The sequence below is a fragment of the Adiantum capillus-veneris genome, chromosome 3, assembly GCF_014529385.1.
Source record: "Adiantum capillus-veneris isolate H3 chromosome 3, ASM1452938v2, whole genome shotgun sequence".
Classification (NCBI taxonomy): Eukaryota; Viridiplantae; Streptophyta; class Polypodiopsida; order Polypodiales; family Pteridaceae; genus Adiantum; species Adiantum capillus-veneris.
Genome location: NC_140933.1, coordinates 70,922,346 through 70,948,421, shown reverse-complemented (window position 1 = coordinate 70,948,421; position 26,076 = coordinate 70,922,346). Strand labels below are relative to the sequence as shown.

Below are 26,076 nucleotides of genomic sequence, written 5' to 3'. Positions count from 1 at the left end.
ATTATCATAGTTCTTTGCAAATTTGTAGATTTCCTCCGGTGCTACAGTGGGATTGCGCAACACCTCATTTTGATATGCCGGAGGCAATCCGATTAGATAAAGCATCTGTAGAATTACTTTTGAATCTTTCAAGGCCTTCCTTTTGTGGAGGTACTTGAGTTCCTGTGAGTAAGCATCTAAAGCCTTCTTTCCCATCTCCAACTTGAACAATTTCTTGAAGCATTCAATCTTGCCCACTTGTACGAAGCGAGTGCGAAACACCAACTGAAAATCTACGGAAGTCGTTAGTTGAGGGCATAACCTTGCCCACCACGTGTAGGCCTTCCCCTTCAGCATGATCGGTATTTGGCTGATATGTCCAAAAAACAGTGCAAACCAAGAGTCAATGGCGGTCTCTTCACACTCCTTCCGCTCCCCTTTGAAGGGTCGGGATGAAATTGAAGAGGCAAAGTGCTCATGGCCGCGGACGAAAACCGGCATTGTGTGAATCTCCAATAATTGCTTTTGTATATCCTCTAGCTTGCATTGGAGCTTGGCTACGAGAGGCATTGGAAACGGCAGGAGATGGAGAAGAAACACCCTCGGGACGAAGCCCGTGCATCTGTGGACTCGGGAGGAGAAACTAGCGTTTCCTCCATGGGTAGCGGCACCAATCTCATGTGGAGATGCATCGTGTGATGCCATGGCGTGTAGATAGTGATATACGGGAGTATGTAGTAGAGGCTCATTCGAAAAAAGTGCCCAAGGCACTTAGGTAACTAAGAAAAATGATAGTAGATATATGAGAGAGAGAGAGAGAGAGAGAGAGAGAGAGAGAGAGAGAGAGAGAGAGAGAGAGAGAGTTGCATGCGGGTGAGAGTTTACGGTGAACAAAGGGATCGCACTCTCCCTCGCCGGCACCTATTTATTGATGGAATGCTTAACCGCCCTTGATGCTCAATGGCCTCAAGAGGAAGCTTGCTAGGAAACTTCCTGTGGGGAAGCTTAACCGCCTTGATGCTTAACCTCTTGAAGGGGAAGCTTCCCAAGAAACGTACCCTTGATGCTTAACATCCTCAAGGGGAAGCTTTCAAGGAAACTTCTTGCGGGGAAGCTTAACTGCCCTTCGTGTTTAGTGGCCTCAAGGGGAAACTTCCCAAGGAACTTTCTGCAGGGAAGCTTAATGGCCCTTGGTGCTTAGCCGCCTCAAGGCGAAACTTCCCAAGAAATTTCTCAATTATGGCACAAAAAGCATTCGGAAAAATATATCTTTCGTCCCTTATTCTCCATGAATCGCTTGCAAAATAAACATACTCCAAAATGTGAAGTCCCTCTTACCTAGACGTGCACACGGAGGGTACTGCCTTGTCCTAGGGAGCAAGGACACCCTGGCATGAATGGTAGTCAAGAGATAAACAAAAAATAAAAAAGGCTTATCATAGATTCTCACCGTCTGTCACATGCACATGGCTCCATGTGCTACGTGGACATGCTTCATCAACTTCCAAAACCAATTTTCCACCCATCCCTAGATAGGAGTGTCTAGAGTCCTAGGAGGATTAGTACCGGCAATTTTGTGAGCCTGTTTGCAGGACTTGCATGTCCAGACGAGTCAGTTAGATTAGGTTTTCAAGTTTTGAAGCCCTCTTGTACAAGCGTTTTGACATATGTTGCTACACTATGGTGGGCATCTTGTATGATGTGCATGTAGTTTTAGGTTTGAGGAATCCAATGAGCCATTCCCTGTGTCAATTGGATTAATTGGTGGGGCAAATGTGCGACAGTTTCACTGTAAAAGCTTTGCTGAAGTCAAGTTTGTAATAAATCATTTTAATGATTTATTTTGATAACTCTGAAACTGGCTTGGCCATACAGTGTTCCTGTAGCGGTGATGGTAGTCCCAAGATATAGCAATCACACTGGGCCTCCAAGGTTATCAGCTCGAGGAGAGACATCTGATGAGAGATGGGGCATGGGAGAGAAGGCCAACGATGTTTGCTAATAGCGCTAGAAAATTAAAGTAAAGAGGGGACAATGAAGAGAGGAAAACATTGCCAGATAGGAAGCACTTGAGTTCCAGAATCGCCAATGCTAATGGGTGGGTGATAATGGCTCTAGAAATGCTTGTGATGGTAAAAGATAGAAGGCACCCAAAACTTGTGTGTTAGATTTGGAGGCTCAGCCCTCCTCTTTATACTTCTAGGGTACATCTTAAGTACTAATAGAACTTCATGCACTATAATCATGTGCTTCACGAAATGCTATGCAAATGAAGATCTAAACACAAAAACCCAGGAGACGACCTCCAAAACTTCAACGCACCCTCTGAGATCTTGGGTACAACAAGAGCAGGAATCTTGGGTCTCCAAGAGTGATGAAGCAATCTACAAGTCCAGTTGACCATTGGGCAAGATTTGGGGGAGAGATCCCAAATGGATGATGAAGATGCGTATGCCCTTTGGATTGCCCATGAACTATGGAAAATCCACTTATGATGTCTCTGGAAACCGCCAAGTAACTCCTCAAAGATAAAGGCTCCTCTTGCGGCTTCAACTAGATTTTCAGATGATGGAAGTTGTGGATGAATCCTCGTCTATGATGTGGTTGCAAATGTAGGCTCACGATTCGAATCGTTGTCTTTGCAATCAATGTGGTTGTGAATGTAGGCTCGCGATTCCTACAAATTCCCGCAGTGGTTGCCCCGGATTGGAACCCTTCGGCTTCGGATTGGTGGCTCCCCATTGCTAAGTTTATGTAGATGGTGTGGAGCCGATGTGCTATTAAAGATGTGTACAGATCCTTGATGTTCCAATGGCTCTTCTCGATAGATGGATGTCTACAAGGAGATGGGAGATTCTCGTCCCAACAGTGCCAAGACTTCAAAGCAAATAGGCTGTTTTTTGTGTCGCCTTTCCTTGTCGTCATTGGCCGCTAACAAGTCATGATAAGTATAATCATCATCTTCATGTGTCCAATGCATGTCTGCAACAATGCGATTTGCAAATAACTATTTGCAAATCGCAAGGCCTCATTATGTCAAGGTAGTCCAGTGCTCACACCAAGGCAACTACCCTCTTGCAAGCACACCACAAGTGCAACCCTTGGTATATAGTGTTTGCGTTTCCTATGCTCAAGGTGCACAATCCTACGCACAGTGGCAAGTCTCATAGTTTCTTGAGCGAGAGAAGTGTCCTTTAGCAAAATGCTAAAACACACTCAAACACGAGAGAAAATAAGATTCTCAAGGATTATAGGATTGGTATGAAAAGAAACATCTGTTACCAATACCAATGTCAGATGCAGCGGATTCGAAAGATTCGGTAGAATTGGGAATTAACACTTCCACAATCCTTTGTACTTTCCTTGCGTAAATAAATGCAACTTTACGTTATTGATAAGTCCTTTTCAAAACGTGTGAGAGAGAGAAATGAAATGATTTATTAACGTCTGCAAAAGGCCAAAATGACCTATGAGACCAAGCTGTTACAACATAGTGAATCTGATACCATGTCCGGAATAAAAAAGAACTGAAACAAAGAATACAACTACTACAAACTGGGATTGTATGGATGTGCCAGCTAATACAAAAGGTGCCCAGTACAATGTGTTGGGGGGGGGGGAGATATGGTAGAGATCCATCCTCATCTGCACTCTGGACGTCAAGAAAGTATGGCTCGAATCCTTTGCTGTAGTCTCCGTTGATATTGTGTCGCTCCTCTCCTCAATCGCGATCGTCTAGATCTCCCTAGCTCCAATGCTTGGTCTATGAGAATTCTAGTAATGGTAGTATGAGTGCGGACAGAGCTCTGCAATGGTGGCTGCTCCTCTGGGTGTCCAATATCTAGTGTAAAGAAATTTGTAATCTGTCTATGGGACTGTCTCTCTCCAGCTCTCCTCAATAAAGTGTCTTTATGCCTGTGTAACTCAAGTAGATACAGTCCAAGACATCTCTCATCCTCATAACTCATCACCCTAGAGAGAGAGAGAGAGAGAGAGAGAGAGAGAGAGAGAGAGAGAGAGAGAGAGAGAGAGAGAGAGAGAGAGAGAGAGAGAGATGATGATGATGATGTTGTATTTACGTCCTCGGGGGGCCAAAATGACCCATGGGACCACAAAAAAAATAAAATCTACAAGAGGCTCCCCTCATGTGTGTAGAGGGGGTAGTGGGCTAGTAGCTTTCTCGTGTGTTAGTGTTGTGTGATGATCCAATACTTTGGCAAAGTAGATGCCTAAAGCTACTGGGGAGGGGTGTGTCCGAGAGAGAAGCTCCTCAAAGGTGACAGCTCCTTGCAATAGCAGTGGGAAATCAGCACGGATGTGTGCGTATGCTGGGCACTCGATGGTGACATGGGCCTCGCTTTCCACTTTGTTTAAATTGCATTGTGTGCATGTCCTTCTATTTTCCTTAATATTCAGCCACCCTCCCGTTTCAATCTCGAGCATGTGTGATTGCGTCCGCATCAAAGTAATGGCCCATCTTGCCCGGTGGGACATAGGTGTCCTGATATGCATCTGGGTGTCCCCAGTCTTGTAGGTCTCCCAATATCGTGTATCGATGTGTTTGCCATAGTATTCAAATTTGGACCTGTGTACTGCTGTACTCCATCTAGTGTGTAGGGCTTCAAGTATGCTTCTGTCAAAATTCAGCCCATGCTCATGTTCAGTGCCTTCCTCTATGTGCATGTCCACATGGTCTCCCACATTCCATCTAGAGAACCATTTCCGTATGTCTTCTACGAGACTGGATGTGAGAAATTGACTCTTGTAATTCTTTTGCGGTTTACATCCGGCTTGCCATGCCATGTGGGGTAGACGGCTCTCTGGCATCATCTTAACTTTCATGAGGTATCTGTGTACCCTCTGTAAGGCTTGCATTTCCAAGGGTCTCTTGCCTGTCTCCAAAAGCATCACTGAGTATAGGGTGGTAGTTTTGATCCCCATGTGTCTACATAGGAATTTTTTCTGTATCTTTTCAATGTCATTCCAAGTGCTAGCGGGGATACTCCCCCCCCATACCTCTACACCGTAAAGTATTGTTTGGACCACGCATACATCAAATGCTAGAGACTTGATTTCCCATCGCCTTGTGACACTTTGCTTGCACATGTTCTCAAATTCATAGTATTTCGCTTGTCCTGCATCAATTCTGTTTTGCATGCAACTTCCCCATGCATGGTTTGAAGGTACATAGATGCCCAAGTACTTGAACCTCTCAATCGCTTGGAGTGCTTGCCCGTCAGAGGTGATGATGGGCTGATTCTCATTTCTACATGTGTGGACTGACATAACCTTTGTTTTGGCTACATTGACTGACAAGCCCGTTGCATTGCAAAATGCATGTACTGCATCCAAAAGTTTCTGTAGAAGGAGGGCCTTGTAGGCAAAGAGAACCACATCGTCGGCATATATGAGGAGCAGAAGCGTGAAAGTACCAATGCTAGGGTGATCTCCCCCCTCTCCCATAGCCTTGTTAATGAAATCATCAAGCTCATCTATGCATAGTCCAAAAAGCGTAGGTGACAGAGGGCATCCTTGTTTAACTCCCATAGTGCTCCTGAACTCTTGTGAGAAACCTGTGTTTGTCTTGAGTTTACATCTGACCTCTTGGTAGAGGCGTCCCACTGCTGCCTTGAGATGCATAGGAACTCCCAGAGTTTCCATACGTGACCATAGCCCTTGACGGGGTACTGTGTCAAACACTTTCGTGAAGTCCACAAAACAACAATACAGGGTTTTGCCTTTTAGCCTGGTTTCATCCATCAAGACCCGGAGTGTGATAAGGTCTATTGTGTTGTGGCGGGCTCTAAATCTTGCTTGTCCAATGGCACGTTTCCCGTTATTTTCAGCCCATGTGCTAAGATCTTTCTCAATAATGCTTCCAAATAGTTTTGCTATACATGAGCTCACCATGATGGTGCGATAATTAGTGAGCAAATTGCGGTCACCTCCTTTAAAGAGTGCTTTCACCCAGTTTTCTTGCCAATCTTGGGGTAAGTATCGGTTGATTGCTTGATTCATCATATGGTGTATCCATTTCTTAGCCTCAATACCTGACCATTTCAGCATTTCAGAAGTAAGATGTAATGTGTCAGTTGCTTTCCCATTCGCCAGGCTTTTGAGGCCTTTAATGATTGCTTGGAAGGTGATGGGCTTTGGATGTTCGGCCTGAGCCCCTGTGTATATCGCCTCTTGAGTCCCCGACGGGGCATACAAAGTTTGTACATAAGCATACATTTCATTTAGGCTGAAATCTCCCATCACATCCCCTTTCTTCCCCTTCATGTTACGCCAAGCCTTCTTTGGCTCTTTCTTGAACCTGCTGAGGTCTAGTTGTTCTTTTGAGAGTTCATACATGCGTCTCTTTTTCCTCTTGAGTGTATTGGATTCTCTAGTAGCCCATTCCCATTCAGTTGAGTGTTGTGCTAAGCCTCTCATCTTGCGTTTGGCCTCCTTGCATTCTGCATCAAACCAAGGATTATGAGGTAAACCCTTCCTGGTCTGCTTACCATTTTGATACTTGTCCATAGTAATTTTTGCCGCTTCCTCCATTGCATGTCGGAAGATCTTCCACGTCTCTTCAATGTCACAAGGCATGTTTCGGTCAAACAGTAAGCTATCTAAGAGACTAGCATAGTCCTCTTTCTTCGTGAGTTGCATTTTGTATGACCAATATGCTGTATTCATTGTGTTGACAATAGGCATACTGGGCATCTGTAGGCATATATGAATTGGGGTATGGTCGGAGGTTGGTAGCCTGCTACCCGCTTCAAAACTATGGACCAATTCCAATGCATCGTATCTCACCAAGGCATAATCATTTGTACTCCTCCCATGATTTGCCATGTAGCAAGTGTATGATCCAGAGTGTACGAACTTATCCGCACCATTCATGGCTACAAGCTGCATTGAGTTCATCATACTTATCATGGTTGACCCCTGTGCATTCATGATGTTATCACTTGAACATCTATTCCCAATAGAACCAAGTATAAGTTCCCCATTCTTATCCGCAGGGTGCATTGAATGGTCTGTCAATTGTACCTGTGTGTTTCCAATCCGGGCATTCAAATCCCCAAGAAGGACAACTGCTCCCTCTTGTGCATACATTGCAATGTCTGTACATAGGTCAGCAAAGGGGTCATTTTTGGATAGCTGGTTTGTGTCATAAAAAGGTGACTCTCGATGCGGGGTATAGCATCCTGCAACAAAGATCAATCCTTTTGATGAGCAAACCTTGACCCATATATAGCGCTTGTGGTCATCGATCTTGCATACCTCAACCATCTTTTGAAGCTCTTCCTTATACATTACAGCTACACCTCCTTGTCCTCGCATTTTGGTACCATTGCACCATACGGAATGCTTGATATATCCACTAATGTCCGGCAGCCTGCATGAGTTTTGTTCCCATGTTTCCAATAGGAAGAGTATGTCAGCTTGTGGTAGAGTATCCACCAGCCCTTCTCCCTTATGCCATGGGAAACCTCTACAATTCCAGCTTGTAACCTGTATGGTCGTGATCCCATGGGTCGCGTGCCCCTATGCATTTTTAGGCGGTGATGCTGGTCTTTTCTCCTTGAGACGTTCCTCATATGCTTTCCTTCTTGCTGCCTGTTGTGTCGGTGTTCTATCTTCACTTACATAGTACTGAGTGCCTTTCAAGTAGAAGCATGCAGTTTCCAAAATTATGGCCCTTTTGCGAGCATCCAACATTGTGCATACAACTGCCCTATGAGCATCAATCTTCTTCTGACCCACTCTATGTGCCCCATATACCCCTGCATCTTGCATATCAAGCTTTTCTGCTAACAGGGTGGTAACGTCTACGTTCAATGACATGATTGTTTCCCCCTCAGGTTCTGGCATGCCTCGTATCACAATGTTTTGGGATCTTTTCTCCCTTTCCTTGTATTCGGTAGAATCCTCATGCGTATACATACTCTCATACGTATACATCTCTCCTGTCTTGTGTCCCATTGTCCTCTCTTGTTTCACTATCTGTGCCCAAGATGGAGGAGACCCCTCGGGTGCATCGGTTACATTATTAGTGACCTGTGTTATGTGACTGCCTTGTTCCAGCACTTGAGTTTGCAGTGTTTTCAGGGTGTCTTCTTGTTGTTGAAGCTGCAGAGCTTGCAGTGCAATGGTATGATCCAACTCTTGGTTGCGTAGTGTCAGGTTCTTGAGGTCTTCATTTTGGCGTGAAATAACCTCATTCTGTTGTCGTACGTGTTCTTGGATAGACAGTAGCAGTCCCCAAATGTCATGTGTAGTACATGTGATCGTCGTGTCCCTTGAATCCTTGGGGGGCATGTCCTTCGGCATTGATTTAAAAGGCGATGAGCTCACTGCTCGACCGCTTCTGGATACCCTTTGATTAATGTGCGCTGATTGCATAGGTGGGGAAACATGCGGCAGTGGCTACATGCAGTAGTGAGACAGCGGGCGTGGTGCAGTGAGGCAGCGGCAAGTGCTACACTCTTGGCACTGTGCAATCGCAGCAGGTCAGCCACAGCGGGTGCAGCAGCAGCCGCAGCAGTGGCGTGCAGGGGATGAAACAGCAGCAGCGGGTGAGAGCAGCAGCAGCGCGTAGGCAACCACAGGGGTGGCGCGTGGGCAGCTACAAGGGGTGTAGGGGCTGCGCGGTGGGGTGGCGCTTGTGAGGAAGGTGGCGGGTAGGCATGGCGAGAGAGAGAGAGAGAGAGAGAGAGAGAGAGAGAGAGAGAGAGAGAGAGAGAGAGAAGAAGAAGAAGAAGAAGAAGAAAATTTTTAACTTCATGGAAAACTATCCCAACAGACCTCAAAGATCTATCTGACGAGAGTTGAACTCAAGACTTGTTATTCAAGACTACCACACTTTTGAGAGAGAGAGAGAGAGAGAGAGAGAGAGAGAGAGAGAGAGAGAGAGAGAGAGAGAGAGAGAGAGAGAGAGAGAGAGAGAGAGAGAAATGAAATGAAATGAAATGTTATATTAACGTCTTCAAAAGGCCAAAGTGACCTATGAGACCAGAAAGTTACAATTCGGTGTATCCGATACAAAGTCAGATTAACAAAATAAATTAAACTAGGATAACAAAATATAAATACTGCGGGATCCTAAACTAAGCAGTACAATGTGAAGACAATATGGGAGGGGAGTAGAGATCCATCTTCATCTGCACTCTAAATAACAAAAGAGTATGGCTTGAATCCTTTGCCGTAGCCTCCTTCAAAACTGTGTAGCTCCTCTTCTCCCTCGGGGTCGTCTAGATCTCCCTAGCTCCAATGCTTGGTCTATGAGAATGCCAGTAGTGCGGGTAGACCTCTCCACCGCCGTTGGCTGCTCCTCTGTCTGTTCTTCTGGGTGTACAATATCTAGTGTAAAGAAATCTATGATCTGTCTCTGGGGATGTCTCTCTTCAGCTCTCCTCAGTAAAGTTTCTCTATGCCTATGTAACTCAAGTAGATATAGCCCAAGACATCTTTGATCCTCATAACTCATGACCCTAGATAGAGGCCCAAAACCTTCTCTGAATAGACAGTGAAAACGGCCTCGTATCTCATAGTACACTATGCAATGACATATGTAATGTACTTCTGTCTCTGGCTCTAGATGGCATAAGCGGCATATTCTGCTATCTGCTGGTGTCCCTTTGAATCTGCTAGTCTCAATCTCGAGCTGATGTGAGGACGTGCGTATCTGGCCAATGGCACAACGCAAACCATGCGAAAGATGCGTGTCCATATAGCTAGGTCGAATCACAAACCCATCCCCCGTGAGGTGGAGAAGATGCTCTCTATAGAAAGCCATCTTTGTGCCCAACTCTTGTAACGGCTCTATCCATGTCCTCCTCGTGTCCAGCTGGATCAGATGCTGACGGATGAGTCTATTAATCTCTACCTGTGTCAGAGACCTCAAGGGTGCTTGTAGAGAGTATTGAAAAGGAGGCAACCTGTCCCTGGTGAAACCATGTGTTCGAAACCATGATGTATCCCCATTAAGAGCTAATTGTTTGGAGGGGAGAGAGAGAGAGAGAGAGAGAGAGAGAGAGAGAGAGTGAGTGAAATGCAATGAAATGTAATATCAACGTCTGCAAAAGGCCAAAATGTAATATCAACGTCTACAAGCATATCTATGGCATGGATAAAGTGCTATGCTACCAGACCATCATGATTCTGTGCTCTTCCTGTCTTCATCTTGTCAATGGCTTTCCTTACCCTTTTAGTAGTAAAGAAAGTACATGTTTCTGGGCATGCCTCTGGAGGGTCAGGCAAAGGTGGCTGCGCCGATGTTGTGTAGAGAGATGTAGCATATTCCCCCCCATGTCTCTGTGGAAGTGATGGTTGGCGGTGGAGAGTGCTCATTGAAAAGCCTCCATGCTTCACTAGAGTCCTGACTCATAAACAGCTGGTATAGATCACGCTCTAATTGAGATAGGTAAGCCCTCTTCTTTCGTCGCACTAGGCAACGGAAGATAATCCGTGACTGTCTATGTGTAGTAGTACCCATGAGCACCTCTCTCTGTAATCTGATCCTCATCTCTCTACACTCCTCATCGTACCAACTGTTCTGAGGCATGCTCCCAGATCGTCTGTGTCTAGGTTGGCTGTGGGGATATGCCTCTGAGGCTGCATCATGTAGCGTCTCTGTCAGAATTTGGGTGAGCTCATCTAGTGGTCGTCTTGGCTCTTGAGTGCAGAGCTGCCTGTATATCTCATCAGTGTACACGTGATCCATCTCCCTCGTGAAGGTATACCAAGTATGTGTGGAGGCCTCTCCCAATGGAGCTGTGTTGAACTGGAACAATAGAGTGAAAGACATGATAGCATGATTGACTGCTATCCCAACCGGCCTAGTTCCCACCACGAAATCCTGAAAGGAAGGAATGAGTCCTGGCGGAGCCATAACATAATCCATTGTACTAGCGCCATGCCGGTGTGGAAAGCATGTAAAATCACCAGCTGCAGGGAATTCCTGTAGGCCATTCAAAATGGCCAATCCATGTGCAATCCCCATATCAGTCAACAAGTATCTGCCATACTCAGTGTGCTCCTCATCTTGTGATAATCTAGACAGGCCCATTTCTGTAATATCAAGCTCCTGCATCAACTCCTCTGAGGTATCATAGAATATTGTCTGGTGATGGGCAGTCCTAGCATTGAAATCCCCCAAGATAATAATGTCGCCATCTCTGGAAAACTCCCATATATCATCATCTAAAATAGAGGGGAACTGTCCTCTAGGTGATTCATAAACTGACGTACTAGGAGGGAAATAGCAAATAGCGATGTAGAGATATCTGCCTGTCTCTGCCTTAAGTCTCACCCACATGTACCAAAAGGCCTCAATGTCCTCCATAGTCAGCTCTCTAGGGGGGCGTGCTCGATGTCGCTCAATGATGCTCCGTAGCCTCTAATGTAGACCTCGTCTACGGTGTGAAGATCCTCGCATCCTCAGACGTTGTGAGCGGCCAAGGTGGATGGCTCGATCAAGAAGAATGCCCCGATGAGGGTGTGACTGGGTAACTTGTGGTGGGCCATCCCGACTAGTCCCTCGTTAAAAAGTAGTGATTTGGCTCTGTATGGATCCTCTATGTGTAGGTCTTTTGCTCCGAAGGTAGTCTCTCTGTCAGTCGGAGTCGGAGTTTCTGTGTCTACGGATCTCCAGCAAGAAGAGACCTAGGCACCTTTGATCATAGTAATCCATGATGCAGGATTAGGGGCCAAATCCTTCTCTGAATAAGCAAAGAAAACGCCCATGGATCTCATAGTATGCCGTGCATTGGTACATATAGTGCTCCTCTACCTAATCTCTCCTCCGGTGGTATACCTTTCTAACCAACAGTTTCTATCTCCAACCGACGAGATGAGGTGCGTAGCTGACCAATAACACATCTAATGCCATGAGGTGGGTGTCCATATACTTGGGGCGTGAGATAAACCCATCATTTGTCGTCCGGAGAAGATGGTCTCAATAAAATGCCATCCTCGTCCCCAACTCATGTGACGGAGGCATCTAAATCCTCCTAGTATTCAGCTGAATGAGACCATGTCTGATAATCCTGTTAATCTCTGAATGTGTGAGGGTGAGGGATGGTGCATCCAGGGAATACTGAAAAGGGGGCAGCCATGTCTATGAGAGAAGCAAGTGAAGCAGCCTGAATCGAAGCATCTATCAAGGCCATTCAAAATAGCCAATCCATGTGTTGTGCCCATCTCAATGAGATATCTCCTGAACTTTGTAAACTCCTCAGCATCTTATGAGGTTGTGGAGAGCCCCATCTCTCTGGAGTCTAGCTCTCTCAAAATCTCCTCGAAAATGTCAAAGGAAGATGCCTAATGACATGTTGTCCTAGCATTGAAATCCCCAAGTAGGATGACATCTCCATTCCTCGAGAACTCCCAAATATTCTCATCTAGTATCATGTATGGTGACTGCCTCTTAGGGGAAGCATAATGACATGTGCTAGGAGGAAAGTAACATATGGCAATGTAGAGAGCCTTGCCCTCCTCCGCTCTTAACTCTGATCCACATATAGCGGGCACTCTCATCTCTGCGAACCACCTGGATGATAAAGTGGAACTCCTCCCTAAATAACACTGCTGCTCCTTGAGGAAAGTGAAAGGTACACGATATGAATGGAAGATGACTGACGCTCGCTGCTGCTGTGCACCCCCTAGCCTGCCATCGCCATCGCTTGCCTTCGCGCACTGCCCTCTCCTCGCCCCACACCTGCACGCTGCCGTTTACCCCCCCCCCCCCCCCCCCCCCTCGGCCGCCACATAGCCCCCCTTGCGTGCTCGCTAACGAGCTCCCTCACGTTGCCTTCGCGCTGCATCCCCCCGCCCGCCCCTCCCCCTGCTGCGTGCGGCCCTGCTGGCTGCTTTTCCCCATGCAGCCCTCCTGCCCACCTCCTCCTCGTTTTGTACAGTGCCCCCCCTCCCCCTTAGAAGACTTAAATCTGCCTCTGCCTTGACAATCATGGGTTTCTGACATTGCTCGCCGGAGCTCTTGTAGAGGGTTGTCTTCACTTGGTCCCCCTTCCTCCACAGTAGTAGACACAGAATGGCAGCCCCTAATCCATCAGAAGCCCCCTCTCCCGACCCTACGGAGAAAACCCTTCGTCTTGCTCTGTCGCTAGAAGAGCAAGCGAGCTTGATGGTCGAGGTGGAACGCTTGCAAGCCTCCTCGGTTATCTACAAGATTATTGGCACTCGACCCAGCCGTGGTGAGGTTTGGGATTTACTCCAGGCCCGACTCCTCTCCGATGTGGGCAAGATCACCGATGTCCAGATCCTTGAGAGAGGGTACTATCAGATAGAGTTTGAGTCTCCAGAGATGACGGCCAAGGTGATATCGATGAGCCCGCTCAGTATTCGAGCAGCTCAAGCTTACTTCAGACGATGGCATCATGGTTTCGACCTTACTACAAATGTGCTTGAGGAGGAGGCCAACTTACCTATCTCGGTCTGCTTCCCAAGCCTGAGGAGAGAGTACCTCTCTCTTCTTCCCAGGATTGGTTTCATGTTCGAGACAGTTCTGGAGTCTCCGTGCATTGCAACTTCAGTTGTGACCAAGGCCGCATGTTTACCTACTGTGCGGGTTCTTGCTCGAGACACTCCCTCCCGAAGGTGACATTGCTGCCTCGTGTGAGTGGGGGCTAGATCAGACAAAGTGCGCAGTATTCAAGTCTCCCGAATCAGTGCTTCATTTGCGGACAGATGGGCCGTTTAGCAAAGGCAGGAGATCTCGACCCACAATGCACATGCCGCCTTCGATGGCTGAGCATGCCCAGTAGCCAGATACTCTGGACACACAAGTTGGTACCTCAACAGAGGCCAGCGATCACAGCTAATGGATGGCAGCAGGTGTCTGGCCACCGCCGACAGGGACGTGCTCGCCACATTGCTTCCCCTGGTGGCAGACCTCCTGCAGCCTAGCAGCATTGGGTTCCGATAGGTAACCATTCTGACCGCCTTCAGCAAGACCCCCTGAAGAGGCTCCATCCACTTCACCTCCACCGCCTCCCCGCTTCCTCCACCTTCACCCCCACCTCCCACTCCTCTCTCCCCTGTGGGGCCCTTAGCCTCATCTCCCGACCACTCCCGCACTCCTCCTCAGACGTAGGAGACTGGACACACGTCTGCAGCCAGGCGTTCTCTTGGTAGTGCTTTTGCTATGAGCCGCGTGGCTCGGGAGGGACAGCCCCATCTCAGGCCGCCACTTCTGGTTCAGACTTCTCCTATTGCAGCAGTCCCTCGGGGTTTGACTAGCTTTGACATTCGCAGACGATGGGACTTCTTCGACTACAGCTTCATACGATGCCTAGGTGATTCTTCTTCCGACCTGGAGGAGGCTTGCTTTCGAGTCCACGTCCTCTTTCTAGCAGCTCGAGGCATTGAGGCTCTGGATACAATAGGTTTCTCCTTTCCGTTGTGCGGCGGGGATCCCACAAAGTGGACCCTATACAGAGTTCTTGATTGGCTCCAGATCCAGGCCATTGAGTTCTCACATCACACAGGGGACCTAGGGGTGACAGATCTAGTACAGACACTTTGGCCTTTAGCCAAGTTCAACGTGACGCCGCCGGATGCAGCAAGTTGCAGGCACATTGTGGTGCATTTGTTTGCTGATACTCAGAGCCCTCCTTGCTATGTATTTGTACATGAGGATTCTTGGATAGAGGATGTAGCCCTACAAGCTGCACTCTCGGCCTGGGCTTGAGTGGGACAGTCACTCCAGACGCTTGTCTAGAGGTCGTTCGGATGCGGATTACTCCCCATCCAAACCGGCCTCAAAGATAGCGAGGTTGGTGCTGTTGCAACATCTATTTTCTCTCACCGACTCTATGAGGATCGTCTCTTGGAATGTGCAGTGACTAGGAGGACCAATTTCAACATCAGAGGGGTCGGTTGCGTCAGGAGCTTTAGCGATGCCTTGTGGGTAGTGAGATTGATATTCTTATGCTGCAAGAGCATCATCTGTGTGAGAGCCGCATTAGACGATGTGGTCAGATTTTGCGTGGACATTTTGGTCAGCTGCATTTGGACCTGGAGGTATCCAAGGAGGGGTATGTATGACTATTGCGGATTCTTGGCAGCAGGCCATTATGGGCAGAGGTATTATTGTGCCAAGCAGAGCTCAGTGGATTACTATGCAGGTTCAGGGTTGCCTCATGGGTTTCTTGAACATATATGCGCCCGATGTGGCAAGTGCACGAGCAGAGTTTTGGTCTCATGTTGTTGAGTCTCTACCGCATGCAGAGCAGTGGTGTGTTGTGGGGGACTTCAACGTGTTGGAGGCCCGTCTGACAGGATTGGAGGTGTCCATGCTACGGTGCACGGGGCTGAGCTGGCAGCTTGGGAGCGGCTATCTACGACTATGAGGGTTTCTGATGTTTAGCAGCACTCAGGTTTTGTGAGACCCCTAGACAACTTGTCTTTCTCTCGCTTTGATTGCAAGGTAGGAGGAGTGAATCTATCTAGGATAGATCACTTCCACGCCTGTGATCACATTTGTGACATGGGGGGATTTGTTTGCATGCTTGCAGGGACTACTTTTTCCGACCAAGCCTACGACTTCACACGTTTTCTCGACGACCCTTCACCAAACTTTGAGGCAGCTTGCTTTAGACTTCATGTACTGTTCCTTGCAGCTAGACGGATAGAGGCCCTAGACTCGGCGGTTGGCTTCTCTTTTTCCCTATGTGGCAGGGACCAGCCTGAGTGAACTTTGGACTCAATGTTGGAGTGGCTGCAAGCATAGGCCCTCGAGTTCTCTCACCACATGGGAGACCTAGGGGTTACAGACTTGGTTCAGACTGTGTGGCCGTTGGCCAAGTTCTCAGTGACACCTCCAGACTCGGCAGGATGTAGACACATTGTGGTTTACTTCTTTGCTGACATGCAGAGACTGCCATGCTATGTACATATACATGAGGACTCCTAGACAGAGGAGGTTGCCGTGTGCATGGCTCGTTCTTCTTGGGCCCGGGCTAGACACTCTTTGCAGTCATGCCTATCTCGGGGACACTCGGATCCGGATTACTCTCCATCCAAGCTAGCCTCAAAGATAGCACGGTTAGCTGTTGCTGCAACATCAGGTCTCTCTTGCTCTCCATGAGGATCGTCTCATGGAACGTGCAGGGATTAGGTGGGCCCCAATTTCAACGCCAGAGGGGCCGATTACGTCAGGAGCTTCAACGATGCCTTGTGGGAGGATAGATCTTCTTATGCTACGAGAGCATTATCTGTGTGAGAGCCGCATTAGACGATGTGGTCAGCTCTTGCGTGGGCGATATGAGACATTTTGGTTAGCTGCATTTGGACTTGGTGGTATCCAGGAAGGGGTATGTATGACTATTGCGGACTCTCAGCAGGCCATTGTGGACAAAGGTATTATTGTGCCTGGCAGGGCTCAGTGGATTACTATGCAGGTTCAAGGTTGCCTCTTGGGCTTCTTGAACATCTATGCGTCCAATGTGGCGAGTGCACGTGCAGAGTTTTGGTCTCACATTGTAAAGTCTCTGCCGTAGGCACAGCACTGGTGCATTGGGGTGACTTCATCATGCTGGAGGACCCCTGTGACAGGATTGGAGATAGCCATGCTATTGTGCATGGAGCTGAGTTGGCAGCTTGGGAGAGGCTATGTATGACTTTGAGGGATTCATATGTTTGGCAGCAGTGTGGCTTTGTGAGGCCCCTAGACATCTTGGCCTTCTCTCGTTCGGACCGCAGAGTGGGAGGAGTGAATCTATCTCGGATAGATCGCTTCTACACTAGTGACCACTTCTGTGACTTGGGTGGGACAAATAACATTTTGGCTGGGACATATTTTTCGTGACAGTGGCAAATAGATAGAGGAGGGGGAGCACGATGCTACTCATCCTTGAGAGGATCTTGCTAGGCTTTGAGCTCAAAGAGCGAGTGGTGGCTCTTTGCACAGAGGGCTTGGACTCGCAGGACTCTCCTACTGACAGAGTGGCCTCTGGACTTGCTCGGCTTAGTTGGCTCTTTCTTTAAGAGTCTACGCCCCGCCTGGCTGCAGCGAGGGAGGAGGAGCAACGTCTTCGACGGGGCGCTGCTTCCTTGCAGAGGATGTAGGAGCAACACTCAGATAGTCCCTGGTTGGAGGAGCAGTTACAGCAGGCTCGCCAAGAGCTTGCTAGCAAAGAGGAGAGGCGTCATGAGTTTTCTTTCCATGGACAGGCATCTCAGTGGACCCAGGTGGGTGGCAGAGTGACAGGGGCGTTCTTTGAGACAGTGGGACCCTGGCATGCGCACGCCAGTATCAGCCAGTTGAGGAGGCCTGACGGGTCAATTGCCTCAAAGCCATAGGACATGCGTACAGTTGCTATTGACTTTTACCATGACGTGTTGTCAGCAAAGCCTCAGTCAGAGCGTCAGGATGCATGCAGAGAGCAGGTTTGGGCACAGATGCCTTGTCTTGTGACTGAGGAGATGGGCCAGAGGCTTGAGTTGTCTCTTCAGCTAGAGGAGCTCCACGTGGCCCTCAGAGCACTTCGCCGTGGTAGGTGTCTCGGCGAGGATGGTTTGACTCCCAGTTTTTTCTTAGAGTACTGGGACTTGCTTGGCTCGGACCTATGGAGTGCTTTTCAGTACATCTTACACAGAGGAGAGATGCCTGACAGCATGAGTGAGGGCTTGATCTACCTCATTCCCAAGGAGGGTGGCTCCTTGGATGAGATTCGGCAGTGGTGACCCATCACCATCCTCAACTCAGCCTACAAAATTCTTGCCAAGGCTCTGAGTTTGAGGATTCGGCCACTGCTAGAGAGCATTATACATGGGACCGAGACTGGTTTTGTCAAGGAGCGTAGTATCCTTGACAACATCTTTACTTTTTGGGAGGCTTCTGCCCTCGCGCGCCTCCGTGGTGAGGATCTGGTGATACTTCTCGATTTTGAGAAGGCCTACGATAGAGTTGATTGGAACCTTTTGGAGGGCACTCTACGCAGGATGGGCTTCTCAGATGCTTGGATCAAAGGTTTGTCAGCTCTCTATAGACGTGCACACAGTCGGGGGCTTTTGGCAAGAGGTAGAGGAGACCGTTTCATGCTCACACGTTCGGTCAGACAGGGTTGCCCTCTTACCCCCTTCCTCTTTCTGTTCTATGCTAAGGCGATGGGCAGATTTTTGGTTTCACAGCAGGTTGGTCTACGTGGCTTAGCGCTCCCTATTGGGGGCGATGAGCTACTAGATGCTGAGTTTGCAGACGACTTAGCTTTGTACTTGGAGGGCCAGGAGGCCAACCTACACAGTTGTGAGCAGGCTCTTGAGATGTTTTGTTGTGCATCAGGTGCGGTGATCAGTTGGAGGAAGACAATGGCTTTCTCGGTTGGCAGTGCTCCTATGCCTGATTGGCTGCCAGGTGAGGGTTTTAGATGGATTCCCCCAGGGACTGCAGTTCGGTACTTGGGCTGTCAGGTCGGCTTGGACTTGTCTCTTGAGCAACAGATTGCTCCCCTCCTCTTGGCCATCAGGAGGAAGCTGTTACATTGGAGCTCGACACGACTTTCTTTGGCAGGCAGAGTTATAGTGGCCAACCAGATGTTGCTGGCTACTATGTGGTACATTACATCTTGTTGGATCTTTTCGAGCTCCTGCATTAGCCAGTAGAGAGGTTGATCAGGAACTTCCTTTGGTCAGGGCGCGACACTCAGATAGCCCGGGCCAAAGTGGCCTGGCAGGTCATCTCTCTACCTTGTTCTCAGGGGGGATTAGGGATCGTAGACCCTGCAGAGCAGAGCAGAGCCCTTCTTGGGAAGTTTGTTGTCAGAGGACTGCTTCCAGGGGAGGAGCCCTGGAAGGAGTTTTTGCTTCAGCGGCTTAGAGCTAGAGTGCCTTAGGCAAGAGGCCCTTGGAGACCTTCCATCAGATGGATTTTCACATGGATTTTCACAGAGATGCGTAGAGTTGGCCTGAGTAGGAGACTGGAGGATCGTTTTCCTGTGAGCCTGCTTCGCTACTCGGAGCAGCTGCGAAGACTCGCATAGTTACCCGGAACGGGAAATCGGAACGGGGAACAAGGAACGGCAACATGCATGAAATGCCATTCCCTGTTTCGGATACTCACGTTTGAAACACGGAACGGGGATCCGGAACGGGAATTTGGGATGGGAACGCGGACCTGAAAATGGCCATTCCCTGTAATTATGGCGGAGAGGCCTAGAGCAGCACCATCAGATGGATTTTCACAAAGATGCGCAGAGTTGGCTTGAGCAGGAGACTGGAGGATCGTTTTGCTGTGACCCTGCTTTGCTTTTGGGAGCAGCTGCGGAGAGGCCTGGAGCAGCACCAACCCACTTGCACGGCAGAGTGCCTGAGACAGCCCCTTGTCTGGAACCCCATGGTCAACACTCAGAGAGGCCACTTGGTTGGTAGTAGGCCTCATGTTTCTTGGGGTCCCATAGCAGAGGGTCCAGCACGCATTGTAGGTGACTGGCTACAGCTCTCAGGTTTGTGAGAGGAGCTTCAGAGCATTCAGCTATAGGGCATGAGAGGGGTGCAGAGCATGTGTCAGGACATCACAGAGGCAGTCCCAGCTGAGTTTCTTACACCTCTCAAGTCAGCAGTGCCCAGATGGATGGGGGCCTTCACTCGATTGGAGGTCCTCATCGCAGTTCAGGCTTGCTCAGAGACTGTACCCTCCATGTTTTTCGAGCTACAGGGCGAGGGTCGATTACACAGTCTCAGTAGAGGCCCCACAGGTTGCAGAGTGTTGTTTTTAGAGGACCCGAGTTGTGGGCATTTGTGGGAGGACTTGTGTCATAGATCCTGACCCAGCAGCTCTCGAGACAGGCCAGTGGAGCTCCTCGGAAATCGACTGGTTCTTGTCATCCGCCACACTCACAGCAGTAGACACAGATGGAGGCTTATGCTCCACCCCAGAGGGACTCTCCAGAAGCCCCCTCGCCCGACCCCGCAGAGCCCACCATTCGACTTGCTCTTCGTTGACAAAGCAAGCGAGCCTAGCCGCAAAGGTGGAGCGCCTCCAGCGACCTCCGTCATCTGCAAGATCATCCACACCCGACCTAGCAAAGGAGAGGTGCGTGATCTCCTCCAGGCCCACCTTTTAGCAGAGGTGGGCAAGATTCTCAAAGTTAAGTTTCTTGGGCGTGGCCAGTGGCTACTACGAGATAGAGTTTGAGACTCCTGAGATGGCGTCCAAGGTCATTGCGAAGAGCCCCTTGGCCCTCCGAGCAGTTTGGGCACACTTTCGACAGTGGTGCCATGGTTTTGACCCAGCTACCGACGTGGTTTCCGAGGACTTGTGTTATAGATCCTAACCTGGCAGCTCTCGAGACATCCCGCTGCTTCCTCATCTTTAAGGCTCGCCTTGTGCCACCAGCGGAGACTGTTCGATATTTTTGGCTGGAGCTGATCCATACTCTCAGGGGACAGTTCGAGAGACTTCAGGGCAGCTCCATCCGCATGAGGGAGTGTAGAGAGGCATTCCTTCGACTCTGGCGCCCTGAGCTTTTCTTCACCATGGTCCAGGGTGTGCTCAGATGGCACTACCGTCCACCTGTGTGGCTTTTCCCTCCTTCCATCTCCTGATTCATCGGGAGAGTCTCCCCTTATGATTGTTGTAGCCCTTTCTAGTAGAGGTGGTTGTAGCCCTATGGGCAGTTTCATTAACTAATAGAAGCATCTTTTTCTCGAAAAAAAAAGTATTGGGGCACATGGACTTTCCAAAGGTTAGCTCTAGCATAGGAGTGACTAGTGAGCCTAATACTCAAGTCAATGTTGTAGAGGGACATGTGTTAGAGGAAGGGGATTTTGTTTAAGTGCTTTGGTTATGTGAATGGTGTGCGAGTTTTCTTGTTTGATGTAGAATTAAAGTATGATGTAATTAATACTCATGTAGTGGTCAATAAATGAACGGGTGTGATGTACTTCTAGGCCTTCAATAATTTACAAAGTATATTTCTTAAGTTGATAGGTAACATTTTCCTTTGAAGCATTTTGCTCAACGTGGCGATTTGTAGAGCATTTACATTTTCCTTTGGAAGCATTTTGCTCAACGTGGCGATTTGTAGAGCATTTTTGAAATGCGTCATCTTGAGTTGTTTGGCCAGAGGGTTATCATAAGCCACACTCAAGAGGGTATGTTTGGAGAGAGCCATGGCGTTATGTTTTGCAAGATGCTCATACTCCCCAAGACCATGTCCATGTGGCATGACCTCCTATTTGAAGATAGATGAGAACTTCTACAATTCCTCTTTCATACAGTATCACAAGTACCCATTGAGAGGAGTACATTGAAGAGAGCCATAGCACCATTAAGAGAGAAAAAAAGAACACCCCCCCTCCCATCCCTTCTTACCCCCTTTTTTTCCATGTCTAGCGCTTTGAGGACAATGTCCACGATTTCCTAAGGTTACCATGATTCTATGTTCCCACCTACTTTTGTTCTAGGTCATGACGAGACATGCACAGCACTATACTAGTTTTGGGTCTCGTGGACCATATATAGACTTTCCTATACTTTTTCCTTTCTTTCTTTCTGCTCCTTATTAATCCTCTTAGTATTTTATGCTTATCACAAAGGGAATTACTTATGATGGTTTGAAAATACTAACACCTTTTCCTTCGTTTACTCAGAGGTGAAGAAGGCTTTATTGTTGATACGAATGTCAGGAGAGTATGCTGTAGATTGGGATGGGCGCCAGATGGTTCAGATCCAAATCAAGTGAGACAGTCCCTTGAAACTTGGCTCCCTCGAAGTTTGTGGCCCGACATAAGTTTTCTATTTGTGGGTTTTGGTCAGCAGGTAAAGTTAACTTTCAAGAAAAAAATTAAGCTAATGGACTCACATGCATGTATTTGGGCACCTAAGTTAAATTCTGAGAATTGGGGGTGTATAGGGGAACCGCAGATTCTTATGCTTTCGAGGATGATACACAGCTAACCTTTTGTAAGTTGAGGAGAGTATTCTACATACCCTGTGCTGTTTAAGACACCTCTTTTAGACAAATGTTTGGAAAAATAGACCAAGATTGCTATCATATGGTTCAATATTGTGATCTCACTCAGATATATAGCTAATGGTGAAGCCTGATACAGGGTTGTCTTATATGAGTGTCTAGCCTGTGGCATCTTGATGGTCAAAACTCAAGAGGGTACAATGATCTGGTCATTAAGTACCTTTGAAAGAGATCATTTGTCATGGTCCATACTGGGCTCCTCTGTTTAGGAAATTCTCAAGCCGAGTGAACAGAGGAGACATTTGTGTCGGCAAAGACTTTGTTCGCTCTGTCATCTGTGGAAGAATATTATATAGCATTGACAATGGCCCAGTTCTGTAAGCTGCACAATGATTGTTTGCAAGAGCTATCTGAACATCACGGTGGCATATAATGAGGGATGTATGATACACCACCCGGGAGGTGCGTAGTGCCATGTGAGGTGCCACCAAAGAAAACTTAAGCGTGAGCCCACTGCCTGAGAAAGACTCTGTGATGCTCTCCTGCTAGATTAACACCTTGAGGAGGCAAGTAATATCTGCTCTAGAGGAGCCGATGGGAAGGACAACCTAAATTAAGTGCTCGAAGAGTTGAGTGCATTCTAGATCTTAATAAACCTACCCTGGCTAGCCTGTATAAAAGCGTCTCAAATGCCTGGTATGTATCGCCTTGTCAAAGGTGTAGAGCTGTAGAGTTGTCATAAGCACATGCATTTGTGTCCGCATGGTGCTGCTAGTGTCCTGGCGAGATATCGATAATGTAGGGGTTTTGTTTGTGGGAATAGTGAAAATAATCAAGCTGAGTTCAAAAGTGCAAGCTCAGTTTGATTGACAAAATGAGACTGTTACGAGGAAAACTAAAAACTAGCTTTATTTCTTCCTATTGAGTTATGAAAAGGTTGGCTGTTCATAGTAAAAAATTTATGGCCTCATTTTCAAAACTCGACAAAAAGTTCATTTCTGTATGATTTACGCTTTAAAAGCAATGAGCAATTATCAGGTTTGTTGACCCCTGTTTAATGCAGGTGTGCAAACCCATAGCTCCACAATGTGAAAGATGTCAAGTAAACGGTATGTGCCCAAGTGCTTTTCAGGATGCCAGCAAAGAAGCATCCAAGAAGAGAAGTAAATTGAAATGATTGATGCAAAGCAGGTGAATTTGACTGGCAAACTCTCTCACAATGTACGACATGTCTCAAATATTTCTGAATCTATGGACTTTGCAAAAGCATCTCTTAGAAAGATTTTAGCCTTTTGTCAGAGCTTGATGTGCTTTTGAATGGGGCTGGTGCAGATGATTCTACTATTGCATTATACAGAGATATGAACGGACGGTTTGCAGGAGTTTCAGGTGGGATTTCAACTCATAAGTTTTGAACCAAGAACACATTAAGTAAAAATGGGCGTGGGCAAGGCATGAAAGCATTTACAATCGTACGATAGAAGAAAGGAAGGCACTGATGAATAACTTGCATTGTAAAATGAGTGTAAATTTAGCCGTGTCTCATGTTGGCATTGTTGAACCTATGACATGTAAGCATATGGGTTTGTTTGAGAAGATGTTTGCTCATCTTGAACAAGGGTGTATACTGGGTCCTGACAAGATATTGAGGGCTAAAGGGAAAGCTTTGGTACTGCTCAACTAGTGCCCTTTCTTTAGTTGAACGAAGAATAACCGGTCCGAATAGGAACCTTTCTAGTCAGTTGTAGATAGAATGATTTTTATTGCATGGGAAGCATAAGAGCAATTTTTGCAACAAAGCTCGTCTAAGCTATCCATGCGGCATCCACATGACAGCTCGAGCTTTTATAATCTTTATTTTAGACTGAACGTCTCTCTCTCTCTCTCTCTCTCTCTCTCTCTCTCTCTCTCTCTCTCTCTCTCTCTCTCGCAAACCTAGTTGCTCAAATCAAGATTTGCAACCTAGTTTAGAGTGGCCATCTCTGCATATTTTTGAAGTTATTGAGTGTATTTTGGCAGGTAAATTCCTATAGTTTTGTCACCGAGCAAATTTTTGGATTGCTAAGCTTTGGATTTGGTAGTGGGTTGGTCACCTCCAACTGACAAAGGGCTGGTGGCTATGGGGACTAACATTGCAAATCCACAAGCATTAGTCTTTCCAACATTGGAAAGTGCTGCCTACCCACACAAAAAATGGAAGGTACTTTTGGAGTGTTCTGCTATAAAGCTTTAGTTTGATCTAGGAGCATTCAAGGGTTGCAGTTACTTAGTTTTTTGCAAACACATCCAAGGCTCCCACAAAAATGGTAGTTTGGATGCCTTTCTCCTTCAAATTTTCAAGCTATATATCAGGTAATGTTACCTTAGTATCTAATAATGAGCATTGTACAATTTGCTCGGAAAATTCGCAAAATATTTGCTATTTAAGTTGTTTTTGGCCTATGTAAGGCCTTAGTGAACCATGGAATTCTTGGGAGCAATTGTGAACTGTTGGATAAGGCTTGTTGATTAGCGCCTCAAGGCAACTATTTAATGTCGAACTTGTTTTCTTGCTATTTCCTTCAAAGAGGTGCATTACAAGTGGGAAATAACCAGTAAGTTAGTGACTTAATTGTAAGGACAACTCCTTGTCATATTGCATGTTTCATGTATCAACATATTTGTTATTATGAACATGTAGAGATCTCGACATCAAGAGAGGAATAAAAGTGATGCACATAGGTTGATCATGCTACATACTGTTTAGCCATACTCATGGCATAGCTAGATGGCCTTTGGTTACCCACATTAGCATGGGGTCACCATACAAGAATATGTACTTGCCCCACTTGCTCTTATCCAAAATATTTGAGAGCTCTCCATTTGTTTGAGATGTATTGAAGCTGATGCATATATATATCACATTAGGTTGGTGCTTCTCGGCATAGCCCATGCATAACCACATAGACATTCTTATCCTGAATACCAATTTCAAGGATGGCCACACACGAGCTTACAAACCCTCTGTGTATCTAGAGCAGCAGCTAGAGTTACAACCAGAGCCTTTTCCACTCTTGTGGTCCATGATGTATGTTAGTTGAACTAAGCCTCACATTAGATGATGTGGTGCAAGAGATATGTCAGTGGTGCTATACCTCAGTAGATGGTATGATGATGAGGAGGGATTATAAAGAGAGGTAGCAACAGGCAACACCGCACATTCAAAGACAAAGATTACCTTCAGACCCCTTGTGAGGATCAGCCCAACCTAAGACGTGCTAGATCTTCTTGAATCAAGATTTTGGAGAGGCATCGACATTTCACTCTTTTTATTGTCACTATGATACATGGTACCTTTGGTAACACATAGACGAGACGATCTACTTACTCATCATTTTTATGTCATGCTCAAGATACATTTGGCATCTTTGTTTGCACACAAATGATAGAGCCATATATGAAAGCTTTCCTAAGATTTGGGATTCGATGTTTCCTAGTAAGTATTGCATTATCATGATAGGCGACACATTGGCAAACCTTTATGCTATTGTGCTTACACATGTGCTCAGTTGTCAGAGAGAGAGAGAGAGAGAGAGAGAGAGAGAGAGAGAGAGAGAGAGATAGATTTCCAAGTATATTGACATGCTAGAATCACAAGAGGATTCTCTATACTTGATCTTATGGAAGTGGTGATTTTGCCTTCATTTTTTGCATAATGCTACTTTCTTAAGCTGATTTTGAAGAACTTTATTCCTCTCCTTGCTTTTTCATAATCAAAATTAATGGGAAGAAATAGGAAATTGGGACATTGCCGGCAACTTATTAAGGGAGTGGTGACAATAGAACGTACATCAAGCTATCGATTTACATTCTTTGGTGGTGTAATTTTATAGCAATCTTGTTTGCAAGATTGCGCGCCTCAATCTATCATAAAATCTGAGTATATTGTTGTATCAAATGCAATCAAGGAAGAAATTTGGCTTCCTTATCAAGTGGAAGATTTGGGTACTAATTAAAAAGTTTGAGCTTTGCATTGTGATGGGCAAACTACCTTCCAACTAACACATAATCTAGTGTTTCATGTGAAGATTAAGGACAGTCATATGAAACATTACTTCATTCATGAGGTGGTTAAAGGCAAAGTGCACTGAGCTTGAAAAGATTCGTATAGATGATAATGTTTCTATCC

The 26,076-nt window shown here is 46.9% G+C and overlaps 2 protein-coding genes across 5 annotated transcripts in view; one reads left to right on the top strand and one right to left on the bottom strand.

Annotated features, from left to right (window-relative positions):
* Positions 1 to 24,463, top strand: part of LOC147461075 (uncharacterized) — a 130,278-nt gene extending 105,815 nt beyond the window's left edge. For 2 of the 4 annotated variants that reach the window (XM_086508702.1, XM_086508705.1), the window contains exons 6-9: positions 21,586 to 21,754; positions 22,972 to 23,129; positions 23,241 to 23,297; positions 23,928 to 24,463. In XM_086508702.1, the coding sequence (XP_086364828.1) occupies positions 21,586 to 21,754; positions 22,972 to 23,085 (283 nt within the window). In that variant the 3' untranslated portion in view covers positions 23,086 to 23,129; positions 23,241 to 23,297; positions 23,928 to 24,463. The remainder of the gene's footprint in view (positions 1 to 21,585; positions 21,755 to 22,971; positions 23,130 to 23,240; positions 23,298 to 23,927) is intronic. The other 2 variants (XM_086508704.1, XM_086508703.1) reach the window with 2 other exon arrangements.
* Positions 7,519 to 8,304, bottom strand: LOC147461076 (uncharacterized). The gene has a single exon (XM_086509650.1). The coding sequence runs from the start codon at positions 8,302 to 8,304 to the stop codon at positions 7,519 to 7,521; it is 786 nt and encodes a 261-aa protein (XP_086365776.1).
* Positions 24,464 to 26,076: the final 1,613 nt, after the last annotated feature.